Source organism: Ursus maritimus, unplaced genomic scaffold, assembly GCF_017311325.1.
Source record: "Ursus maritimus isolate PB19 unplaced genomic scaffold, ASM1731132v1 scaffold_7, whole genome shotgun sequence".
Taxonomy (NCBI): domain Eukaryota; kingdom Metazoa; phylum Chordata; class Mammalia; order Carnivora; family Ursidae; genus Ursus; species Ursus maritimus.
In genome coordinates this window covers 19,761,802-19,774,494 of record NW_024426885.1, presented here as the reverse complement: position 1 = coordinate 19,774,494, position 12,693 = coordinate 19,761,802, and the positions used below count along the sequence as shown (strand labels likewise).

The 12,693-nt window shown below is 39.7% G+C and overlaps 1 protein-coding gene across 11 annotated transcripts in view; it reads left to right on the top strand.

Annotated features, from left to right (window-relative positions):
• Positions 1-12,693, top strand: part of ADD3 (adducin 3) — a 127,376-nt gene that overhangs the window by 102,145 nt on the left and 12,538 nt on the right. For all 11 annotated transcript variants that reach the window (XM_040624569.1, XM_008684305.2, XM_040624564.1 and 8 more), the window contains 10 exons: positions 1,713-1,864; positions 2,813-2,893; positions 3,736-3,885; positions 4,375-4,518; positions 4,626-4,724; positions 5,847-6,029; positions 6,608-6,865; positions 8,386-8,505; positions 8,970-9,056; positions 10,938-11,061. In XM_040624569.1, the coding sequence (XP_040480503.1) occupies positions 1,713-1,864; positions 2,813-2,893; positions 3,736-3,885; positions 4,375-4,518; positions 4,626-4,724; positions 5,847-6,029; positions 6,608-6,865; positions 8,386-8,505; positions 8,970-9,056; positions 10,938-11,061 (1,398 nt within the window). The remainder of the gene's footprint in view (positions 1-1,712; positions 1,865-2,812; positions 2,894-3,735; positions 3,886-4,374; positions 4,519-4,625; positions 4,725-5,846; positions 6,030-6,607; positions 6,866-8,385; positions 8,506-8,969; positions 9,057-10,937; positions 11,062-12,693) is intronic.

Genomic DNA, 12,693 nt, shown 5'->3' with positions numbered 1-12,693 from the left:
CCAAAATAGTAAGAGGAGCTATACCGTGAGTGTCCTAGATTCCATAGCAGGAAAGGGAGCTGAGCTGCCAAGGTTGCTGGCTGGAATATGCAGAGGCATGGCAGCAGGAATTTATGTGCCGTGGGTCAGAGGTCAGGGAATAGAAATCAGCCAGTTTGGCTGGAAAGTTTATGTTGTGTTGTGGAAAGTAGAAGTTAAAGTTGGCAGGAAAGTGGGAGATCAATTCACGGCTTCCTCTGAAATTTTGTTAGAAATAATACTGTTTTTTACGGCTTACATATTGAAACTATTTCTTTGAATTAGTTCAGAACATTTCACAATGAGAAGACCTCACATTAGAGTGTTGACTTGGGACTTCTGTTTAAATGTTCTGATAGCCCTGAACTCAGATTCTCACAGGTTAGCAGCTGATTGCGGAGTGGTAGCTGCCCCTTCAGCCCAGGCTTGTGATCTCGCTAGTAGCCTATAGGCCCAGTTTAAGCACTTACATGAATTTCCAGGCCTCTTGTAGGCCTTCATGTTGGGCTTTTGCAAAACTTTGAGCAGGGGAGTAGTGAGGCAAAAGGTAACTTTATGTGGAATGGATTTACAAAGAGAGGGGTACAGGCAAGGACGAAAATGAGAAGGCTTATTGCAAGCATTGCATGTGAGGCGAGGCCTGAACTCAAGGATGGAAAATGAGGAAACTTGTAAGGAAAAGGATGGTGGAACATGGTGATGAATTACATGTGGGGGCCCAGAGAAGGTTACTTCCGGTGGGAGCCTGTGGGAATTATAGTACCAGCAGTATCAGAAGACTGAGGAGGAATGAGAAGGTAAGAAAAAGTGGGGAGAGAAAAATCACTTTTAGACCTTTTGAATTTGTATGTTGTTGTGTTGCAGGCTATTAGAAGCAGCAGGCTGAAGGGTGGGCAGGAGGCCCTGGTCACAGATAAAGATCAGGGTGTCTTCTGCATGGAAGAGACAACTGGAAATTCAAGAGTCTGTAGTGTTTTCCTGGGAAAAAGTAAAATGAGAAGGGAGCACAGTGGAGAACTGAGCTTTGGGAAGGAGCCACAGGTGGGAGAAGGAAAGAGTACTTGTTGAAGGAGAAAGAAGCAGCAGGTGAAAGGGGAATGAGAGGTCCAGGTGGTGTCACACAGGCTTGCACAAGAATTCCAGGGAAGAGGTGGTAAATGGTGTCAAGGAGAACGAAGGCTGAGAAGAAGTGGAACTTGGTCACAGTTGAAGTTAGCAGTTGGGTCACTAAAGCCCAAGACTGGGTTCTGTTGCTTAGTGACGGCTGAAGGCAGACTGCAGTTTGAATGTATTCTTCTCCATCTTAAATAAATTTTTAAAAAATAAATGTCAAAAGGGCTATTAGAAAAGTAGCTTTCTGCTGAGATCTTTTCATCATAAAATTAGCCATAACCTCAGTATTAATAACACGTTCGCCATTAGGATCATGTGACCATGTCCCCCCATTGGCTTGAGCCTGACTCCCTACCAAGTCCCCTCCCTCACAAGTTCAGTACTAGACGAAATAGCAAAGATTGCTGATGCTCATTTTAACTCTCCGTGTACTTCTGAGAAAGAAGATAAGCTAAGGAAACATTGTGTGGGCTGAGAAGTTTCACATCGTTATTTACCAGGCTAGAACAGTCCCAGACTCAGGCTGCTTCCAGGTACCGCATTACTTGACGTGAATCTCTCTCCACAACTTTTCCTTTTAGGTCTCGGCATGGTCACACCTATCAATGACCTTCCTGGGGCAGATACATCGTCATACGTGAAGGGAGAGAAACTTACGCGCTGTAAGCTTGCCAGCCTGTACAGACTCGTGGACTTGTTTGGATGGGCACAGCTGGCAAATACATATATCTCCGTGAGTTCTTTGGCTTTTGATTCCTTTTCTAAAAAGTCCCAACTAAAAGGCAGCTGTACTCTTCTCACCTTTACTCATAAGTCCAGTCAGACTTCATTCTCTGAACCTAGCATGCTGGGTCACAGCCAACTCCTGATTTAAACCTTATCTCCAAGGGAGAGGCTGCAGTTAACCTAGCTTTCTTCTCCATTTTCCGTCTCTGGTGTCCCTCTACTTCAAACCAGCTGTAGAACCTATCCAAGAAGAAATTCTTCTGGCAGAATTTTCTCTCTCCATATTAATTATATTTGAGCATGAGTCTCACTAAAAAGCACTTGGAGCAGGAAAAATAAGAGGGGGTCAGGGCAGTTTCCTCCCTGGGCTTTATTTTTTAAGTATATTTTTTCCATTATCATCTGTTTTCATGTTGTCACCCTTGAAAGCCAGACAATATTTGGAAGCTAAAAAATAGGAAACTTTTGTGGTGGAAGTGGACCAGGTGCAGTCTTACAGCTCTGCTTGCCCCCCAGCCACTCCTTAGTTTCCCCTTCCATCTCCACCTCAACTCCTGTCTGGGAGGAGACTCTGTTCTCTTTCCTTTGCTCCTTTCCCCTTAATTTCCATGTTGTAAATTGAGAGTAAAGTCTTTACCCCATTCAGTTAATATTTTCTCATGAATGTAGCTGACCCCAAGCAAGCTTAGAACTCCCAGGATAACACTTCAGGTAAGTTCAGTAGATGAGAAACTAATGTCAGAAATTTTTAGCACCTGCTTGAGTGTTGAGGGAAGAAAACTTTTCAAGGAAAGTTTCCTGTTGCACACCTTTAATTTCTGCTGCTTTGCTTCCTGTCATCCCCTCCCCACCCCGATCTCTTACAGTTATTCACTGTAAATATATCCAGTTGTATTTACACTGCAAAATATGAACACCTCACAGTAATTCCCAATTTTTTTTTTCTTTCTCCCAGGTGAGAATAAGTAAGGAGCAAGACCACATAATAATAATTCCTAGAGGCCTGTCTTTTTCTGAAGCCACAGCCTCCAATTTGGTATAATTTTCATTCCTATGTTACTTTTTCTGTCCTTCTTTGTGCTTTTCTGACAGCTGTTAGTTTTTAGTACAGGACCGAATAAGAGAAGGTATGGACGGGAAAACATTTGCTAATGAACAGGAAAGAGTTTGGAAGGTTATGTTGGTTTTTAAGAAAAGCTTTAGGGGTCAAGAAAAACAAGGTAGTTGAAGAGACTAATAAAGAAGTTGGTCTTATCAGTGAGCCCATCCATGCTTTGAAGGGGATCTTTTGAATTTTTTTCCCACCCTGTACACTCTGGAATTTTTTAAAAACCCACACCCAAAGTCTATGTGTATTTTATAGACAGATTTCAGCAAAGTTCAGTTGGTGTGAGCAGAGGGGCTCACCGTGTAGCATTTTATTTTTCCGTGATGGTGCTCATAGCCCGTGTCACTGGCTTCTAGAATGGTAGGAACTACATTGGTTCTGGGTGCTGTAGTGTTAACAAATGGAAATTTTCCAGCCAGTTTAGTAAACGCCAGACCTTGTCCAGCCTTCAGTGAAGAGTTTTAAGTTATTTGGCTTTTTAGAAACTACTTCTTACTAAATTCTAAGTTTTGTTGCAGACTGCCTGTTTTTTGTAAATAAAGTTTAATGGGAACAAAACCACACTCATTTTTTTTGCAGTCCTTTATGGCTCTACATAAAGTGGCAGAGTTGAATAGTTGCATCAGAGGCCCACAAAGTCTAAAATATTTACTGTTTGGTCCTTGACAAACAAGTTTGCCGCTGGCTTAGCTGGTGGACCCCAGGCAGACTTTGATACATGTCTTCGATACACTGATACCAATTAAATATGTCTCTCTGATTTTTTCCAGGTGAAAGTCAATATAATAGGAGAAGTGGTTGATCAGGGAAGTACTAATTTGAAAATTGACCACACAGGCTTCAGTCCCCATGCTGCAATCTATTCTACACGTCCTGACGTTAAGTGTGTGATACACATCCATACTCTTGCAACAGCAGCTGTAAGTCACTGAAGGCTAAAGCCAGCAATGGCTCCGGGAAGCATACTATTTTCATGGTTCTTCTTACGTGATGCTTTACTACTTGCACGCTTTCACACCCCATCATTCAGAATCGTATTCAAAATATTAACCCTCTGAGTAGCCGGAAAGCAAAAGTTCCTTTGGACCAAATGCTGACATTGTAGGAAACAAGTGGAGAGATAGCTTTGGCGTTTTTAACTAATCAGCTAATAATTGAGTACTGAGTTCTTTGGAGCAAAGTTTCTTTCGTAATATTTGGCACAACATTTAAATTGACTTGTATCCCTGAAATCTTTTTTTTTTTTTTTTTTTTGCCTGGAAGAAGTGAAGAACTGAAGTGGGAGATGGTCTGGAATGGTGAACACAGTGAATAGGCCAGTGCTTCCTGAGCTGACTAAAGAATCAGGTTCCTAGGAGAGTGTAATTAGTAACTAAATGTGTCCTCTTGACATGGGCCCAATCAAATAGGTATCCTCCATGAAGTGCGGAATCCTTCCAATTTCTCAAGAGTCCCTCATCCTGGGAGATATCGCCTATTATGACTATCAAGGGTCACTTGACGAACAGGAGGAGAGAATTCAACTGCAGAAAGTTCTGGGGCCAAGTTGTAAGGTATGTCAGTAGAGTTTCTATCAAAGGAGCTATTTTTGTTGCTGTTGCTGAAAACAGTGCGAGCTATGCCAGTTATTTAAAGTGATTGCTTTGGGATTCTATTTTAGGTGCTGGTACTCAGAAATCATGGTGTGGTAGCCCTTGGAGAAACAGTTGAGGAGGCTTTTCATTATATATTTAATGTGCAGATAGCCTGTGAGATTCAGGTAGGAAAAATTATCCTCCCCCACACACACATTTTTTTTTTCATTATTGCTTTGTAATTTGCTTGTTGAGATGGGTTTTGTGTTTACGTATTTTCAAAGTCCTGTTGTCTTTTTGTTTTGTCTTTTAAGAGAAGTTCTGTTTTACGTGAATAAAAAGGGTCAGCTCCGTTATCTCTTGACTGGAAAATAGGAGGGGGAAAATGTCACATATAGATGCACACACACAAATCTGAGTGCCTCATAAACATCATTTTCCCCATAATCCTGCTTTTTAAGAGAGTGTAATTGTACATATCTGTTTTTACCCTGAAGTGGTGTGGTGCTAATTGAGAAGCAGAGGCAATTGTCAATCCTCGAAGATCAGATGTACTGTAGCCACTTTTATGAACAGTGTAAGAGCAGGGCCAGAAGCCTTATGAGCTCGTGCAGTTTCTAACAACTGCACAGCCTCAGATTTATTATAATGGGTTGGATAGTTATTAGCCACTTTTTTCCTCAGAGAAGCTCAATGTATTTTTTACAGACCTAATTTCCATCTTCAAGAAGATTCTTTTGAAGCAAATGGTAATAATCTTAATTTATTGGAAGGGCCACAAAAAAGGGGAAGAAACTTTTCTGTCAGTTTTAATGTCTTAACTTTTTTTTTCTTTTTTGCTTTAGCAGTACCTCCTCCTCTTCTCAAATGAGCTATAAAAAGCTTAAGATAATGAGCTGACTTCTTCTGCCTAAATATCCTTAAATTCACAGTACAGTGTCTATATTCCTTTAAAATTATAACTTCAGCAAAAAAAAAAAAAAAAAAAAAGGATGACCATGGGAAAACTGCAAGATAACTTTAAAATTTGGCAAGAGAATTCAGTTTCTTGAAATATGTTAAAAGGAATGGCTCTAAATGTGTTTTCCATCAGGGAGGGTCAGAATCCTGGAAAGTATCTTTTTCAGATAGATGGAAAAGATACTTCAGCTGCCAATTTTCACAAGTATATTGCCTTATTTTTGTTGTTTAGTAGCCTGAACAAGTGTTATAGGTATTTGCTGAATTAAAATTATACCTTTTTAAAGGTAAAATACTCATTATAATCTTTACAGTCTTGTGCCTCTCTGTTTTGCCATTGATTACAGGTGCAGGCATTAGCAGGGGCAGGTGGAGTGGACAATCTGCTTGTGCTGGATCCTCAGAAGTATAAAGCTTTCACCTATACTGTAGCAGCTTCTGGAGGAGGAGGAGTGAATATGGGTTCCCATCAAAAATGGAAGGTTGGCGAGATTGAGTTTGAAGGGCTGATGAGGACTCTGGATAATTTGGTAGGTGAAAAATTGTACATAAATTTGGATTCTGTGTCTTCAGATTCAAGAGCAAATGCCTCCATCTCCCTTTGGACTCTCTGGGACCCTCCTTACGCCTCTGGGAGCTGAGTTTGACCCTAGGGAGACATTCCAGTGTAATTTTGCCACATTTTTAAGAATCAAACGGTGAAACATGCAAATGTCATCTTGAGATTTTACCCTCTTCCGCTAAGGGTCAGAAGATAGATTGCCTTCATACCCAGGAACAAAGACGTAAATGAACACTGAGATTTGGCTTCCAGAAAACTAGAAAATAGCTAGGAAAATGTTTCTGGTCAGCAGTTTTGAAATTACCTTTGTCAGGAACAGTTGTGTGAGTAGAAATTGCATTGTCAGCTAGAATCTGTTTTAACCAGATCTTGAAATTTGCTTAATATCAACTCTAGTGTTATGTGGAGGTTATGTGGGGTTTGAAAGATATTTTCCCCTTTGTTTTGCAACAGAGGAGTCTTTTTGATCATTTGTTTAAAGAATTAGTCCAAATGCTGTGTTTGGTACGTGTTTGATTGCTTCAAATTGGTTTTTTTCTTCCTTAGGGGTATAGAACAGGCTATGCTTACAGGCATCCTCTCATTCGAGAGAAGCCCAGGCACAAGAGTGATGTGGAAATCCCAGCAACTGTGACTGCTTTTTCCTTTGAGGATGACACAGTGCCACTCTCTCCTCTCAAGTACATGGCACAGAGACAGCAGCGTGAAAAAACAAGATGGCTGAACTCCCCAAACACTTACATGAAAGTGAATGTGCCTGAGGAGTCTCGGAATGGTGAAACCAGTCCCAGGACCAAAATCACAGTATGTCACTATTTATGTGGTTTGCCTTTACTAAATATTTTGCCTAGTTACTCATGAATTGAATGTTCTATGTTAAAAATACTGGGAAAGCAGAATATAATAATAATAACGTGTCATTTATCGGGTATAACTTTGTATAAGATACTTGTTTTATGGGCCATAAGTCAATTCTCATTTAATTCTCTTAATATGAAGAGGATGCTGTTTTTCTCCCCCATTTTATAGATGTGAAAACTGAGGCACAGAGGGTTTAACTAATCATTTGTGAGTAGGAAAGTCAGGATTTGAATGCATACAAAAATGACTCTGGAGCCCTCTTCTTAATCCACTATTTGATACTGCTTTGCAGTTTTATATTATGCCAGTGAATCAGAGCTATAAAAGTTATGGAAGCATAATGGTGCCAAAGTTTCATGAATTACTGCACATAGTTATCCTTAGGCAAGATCTTGTAGAGAGAGAAATGGGTTGTCTTATCTTTTTCAACATTTTGCTTCAGATTGGTTTAGTTTTAGAGTGCTTATCACCAAATATCCTCTAAATACTCAAAATTGTTCATCCCGTCATATAAATCAGTGGCATTCAATATGGAAGTGCCTAGGCATCAAAGTGTTTCTCCCTAGTCTATAAGATTTCTTATCTCCTGGGCGCCTGGGTGGCTCAGTCGGTTAAGCGTCTGCCTTCAGCTCAGGTCATGATCCCAGGGTTCTGGGATTGAGCCCCGCATCGGGCTCCCTGCTCATCAGGGAGTCTGCTTCTCCCTCTGACCCTGCTCGTGCTCGCTCTCTCTCTTTCTTGCTCACTTTCTATCAAATAAATAAATAAAATTTTTAAAAAAGATATCTTATCTCCTAGAAAAAGAACGTAATTAAACTCCTTAGTTTGCCAGAATTAATTTTATTGACAGAGACTGATGGGCAACCGTTATTAATCTTGATGAATATTAGCTTTTTAGGGATACAATACAGGGTGAAGAAGAATTCTGTAAGGCTCTTCCACCCCTGTCGTTCTGTTATATTATGGATCACTACCAGATTACCCTCTTTGTAACATGCTGGTCAGAGGGTTGGCCCTTTCTGGCAGCCAAAAATAAAAAATGAAGTCTGGAAAACTAAGTCTTAAGGGATTCCTTGAGTGCTTTGGTGACTTAGCCGTCATCAGTTGAAGAAACTTCAATGCAGGTGCCATCTCTGAATGTGAGTTAATACAAGATCAAGCTCTGTATCTGTGCTTGGAATGTTTTGAGCATCATGTTTGAAAATGCCAAAAGGAAAATTTAAGTACTCCTATAAATGAGTATTCATGTAAAGAGTAATCACATTTTTTTAAGTAGTGCTGATCATGAGCCTTTTTCTGACTAGTGTGAGATATACAGTAATTGACCACTAAATGCTGCTTAGTAAAATTCTTTAAAATATTGGCAGTATATGCTCCCTCTCCTTGAGTCAATAAAGTTACCAAGAACCTACCCTTTTTTCCTTAACACAAAGCTTCGTTCTATAAAATTTTTTATTTTTTAGTGGATGAAAGCAGAGGACTCTTCTAAAGTTAGTAGTGGGACACCTATCAAAATTGAAGATCCAAATCAGTTTGTTCCTTTAAACACAAACCCGAATGAGGTACTAGAAAAGAGAAATAAGGTAAGATGTGGTCTTCTGTGGCCAGGGGAGGCATTTTTTATACCGTTTTATGTTCAAATCACTAGTAATAAAATCTGATTAATACCAAGCTTCGGGGTTTGAATAAAGAAGAATTTGAAACTCAGTATAATTTTAGCTTGTATTGAATACCTCCAGCTCTGTGTTAGTCACTGGTGAGCAGACTACACAGGGAAGAAATATTTGACGTATTGCTGCTGTATTAGTGAAAGTGATCCCTGGCATTAGTGGAAATGTAATGCTCTAACCACGTAAGACAATAGGAAATCACACATTGAGAAGAGTGGAGGAGACGAATGTGAGTTGTTGGGATGGTCAGAGAGGGCTTTGTGGAGACAGGAGCGACATAGGCTCTGGGTGGCCAAATAGCAAGCCTGTGGGAAAAGAGAGAGTAAAGGTCATCTGTATAGTTGCCCCCAAGAACTTGTTATTGTATTTCAATTCAGATTCGAGAACAAAACCGATATGACTTGAAAACAGCAGGACCGCAATCTCAATTGCTTGCTGGAATCGTTGTGGATAAACCTCCTTCTGTAAGTCCAAGAAGCAGTACAATCTTTGGTTTTGATCTACCACATGAATTTCTTTGCTTTTTATATATGAATATTTATTTTTACTAAAGTTAATATAAGCACAAGTTAAAAGGTCAAATAATTGCAAGACTTAAAATACCACCTTCAACTCCCAGTTTCCAGCGGTAAGGACTTTCTTCTCGCATTTACCTCCACGTTTCTAAAGAGCTTCTTTGTTCTGCTTTTTCTTGGCCTATTAATTTTAGATCTCAGTTGAGTTCATCGAATCTGTGTCGTCAACTGTAAGAAGTACCGTTGTTTTGTATATCACTAAAAGAGAAAAAACCCTCACAATTATAATTGTAGGAAGCCATCCATCATTAGATGATTCCTGATTTCAGAGATGAGAAAATGTGGGGGGAAGATTATATTACAGATTTCTTGTTAAATCAGCTTTCAGTGTTTACATTGTTCAGTGTTTACTGCTGAGCCATGTAGTATCCCATGATTACAGATCGTTTCTTACACGACTCTCTGACCCCTGGAGTTAATAAGTGCCTCCTTTTCTCATTGGCTTAGTATTTTAGGTACATTGGCTTAGTTCTTCCCAAACTTTTCAGAGGAATTTTAAAGCCCTTCTTACTGTTTTCCAAAGGGTCACAGGTAACAGGTGATCTCTCATTACTGTCATTGCCGTCCAGATGTGGACTGGGTGCTCTTCAGGCCAGCTGCACAGTCTCATCCTGAGGATTCCTCTGATTCTTGACTGTGTAGTGTCCCGTTCCCTACATCGTGTTTTCCAGTTTCTGGATTTATTCCTTTATCATTGAGCATGTCCTCTTACTCCCTTTCTGAGAAGGGATACACGGGAGGTAACAGCTTGAAATCCTGTGTCCTACCCTCACATGTTCATAGACATAGAATTCTAGTTCAGAATAATTTACCTTAAAAATATGGAAAACATCACTCTGTTGTCACCTAACTGCATGTTACTGTTGAGGAGTAGGAGAGGAGCACCATGATTCGTGGGACTTTGTGTAGGGCCCTTTTTTTATTCTTTTAGACCTCTTCAACATCCCTGCTGTTCTGAAGTTTTACGATGATGTGCTCTGTAGTAGATTTCTTTTAGTCTTTGTTCTTGGCATTCATTAACCCTTTTCAATCTGCAAAGTCCTATCCTTCAGTTCTGGGAATTTTTAAAATGTATTTCTTCAGTAGTTTTTTTCCCTCCAATCTCTTTTTCTATCAAGATTTGCCGTTAGTTGAACCTCTGTGAGCCTCTGATTTTTCTCTTTCCCATTTTCCATACCTTTGTCTTTTTTTCCTGCTTTCTGGGAGATTGGCTTGGCTTTATTTCTTATCCTTCTGTTTAATTTTCTGTTTTGATATATTTTTAAAAATTTTTAAGACTTCTTATTCCCTGAATGTTTCTTTTTTAGATACCATCCTACTCTTTCATGGATACAGCATTTTCTCTTATTGCTCTAAGGGAATCAATTTTAAATTTTCTTCAGCTACCTTTATTTTCCCGGTTTCTTCTGAGTTCTCTTTTTTTTCTTCCCTGGTTTCTCCCTTCCGTGTTGGAAGCGTTCCTCGGGTGTCTAGTAATACACGGTAGTCTGTTGATATTTAAGAATGGGCCTCAGAAAGCCGGTCAGATGCTCTGGGTGCGTGCAGGGCTTCAGAACTGGTGAGCTTCGCTGTAGGGTCATTGGTTGTTTCTCGGGGGAATCCCCAAATGTTAGTATCTGTAGTTCTTTTATCTGAGGCCATTTATCTGGAGAATTCTTCAGTCTCCTACCGTTCTCCCACCATCATTCTGGGAGCCCTCAGCTGTGTTTTGTTCCCCCCAACCCAGTTCTGAAGAATAACCTCTGACCTGTCCATGTTTTTCTCTGCAAGACCATGCAATTTGAAGATGACGATCAGGCCCCGCCCGCCCCTCCCAACCCCTTCAGTCATCTCACAGAGGGAGAGCTTGAAGAGTATAAGAAGACAGTCGAACGTAAACAGCAAGGCCTGGAAGGTTGGTTCATTTTCAGATTAAGCCTGATAACCATTTTACTAAGAGCAGAACACCTTGAGTTGAATGGCAGAAGGCAGTCAGTGTTTCGTTGGTGTTTTTTCTAATGTTCCTTCTGCAATCGATTGTTCTGTTATCTCTCCCAGACCTTACTGAGTGTGGGTGGAGCTAAAATGCAAAGAGCCACCGTAGTCCATGCATGTTAACATGTAGAGGAAACAGTTTTCCTCGGAAAGCAATCTGATGGCTAGCAAAAAGTCTTCCATAGTAAAGTGAAATCCACAGATAAGAAAAGAATTATCAGCTAAAATAAATACAGATATAGTAATAGATTTAAACATTACAGCATGTATTATGTGTCTATAATATTTCGTAAAATCTCTTGTTTTGGGGTGTCACAAGGTGCCAATATCTTTGGCAAACTGCCAAAGTTTTGATGTGGCTTTCTTTAAGCACGTAGGCACTCTCATGAGGTTGAGTTTTTCTGACTTCAGAACCCTAAGTAAGGATTATATTTAAAAGTTGTTCATGAAACCCCAGCTAATTAAATACTAGCCCCTTTCTTCTCAAAAATAAATTCTTTATAGCAGGGGTTCTCAATCTTGGGTCTTTGGATAAGCTCCAGGCAGTCCATGAGCCATCTGAAAAATATGTGCTTAATTTTGCACAATATACATTTGGGGAAATGGGGCACTCAGGGTAAGGGACAGAAGTCTGTGACCCCAAAAAAGGGTAAAAGCATCTGCTTTAGAGCATCTACAACATACAGTTGAAATTTTGCCCAAAGCAGAACAGAACCAATAGATAAAGAATTTTTGTCCACGTTAGGTATCGTGTGGAAAGAATTGACAACTGGATCAGCAAGGGAACGATTTTTATCAGTGTGTTAGTTGGTGCCTTTGTCACAAGAGGGAGTCATCCTGACTCATTAATGTGATTATACCAAATATTCTAAGTGGTATTACTGAATTTATTTATTCTAACCTAAGATTGGAAAGTTTCTGTTTTTCTATTTTGTAAAATGTCCCTCTTTAATCTCTGATTTTTTGAAAGCCTAAAGATGCCAGGTAATAAATACTGCACTCTAGAATCGTCACCTTTTATATATATATATATATATATTTTTTTTTTAAATAAGTAGTTTCTTCCACGTTCATTATGGCCTTCTGAATTAGCTCACTTATTTTTTTTTAAATAAGTAGTTTCTTCCACGTTCATTATGGCCTTCTGAATTAGCTCACTAATATTGCTCTGACAGGAATCACTAATTGGATATTGTTCAAAAATTCAGTGAGGCTTTCTGCCTCATGAATGTAGCATCATTGGTGAGACTTCATCATTCTTTTCACCTGGCTGCTCAATATATTTTGGTTTTCTAACGCCCTAGCAAAAGCTAAATGCATACATATTATTTGCCTGCGCTGTGCGTAGCCATGCTTCCTTACTAAGCATGTATGTAAACTTATTATTAGCAGCCAGAAATGTTAACACATTAACCTCCTCTTAATGCATAATTCTTGCTATATGGGATAGCTGTTAGCACGCTCAGCTCATTGCTGAGGAGTTTATCCTATGTCCGCAGGGGTTGGATGTATGCGCTAACCTCCCTGAGGTCTTAGGCTTCTTTGGTTTGCA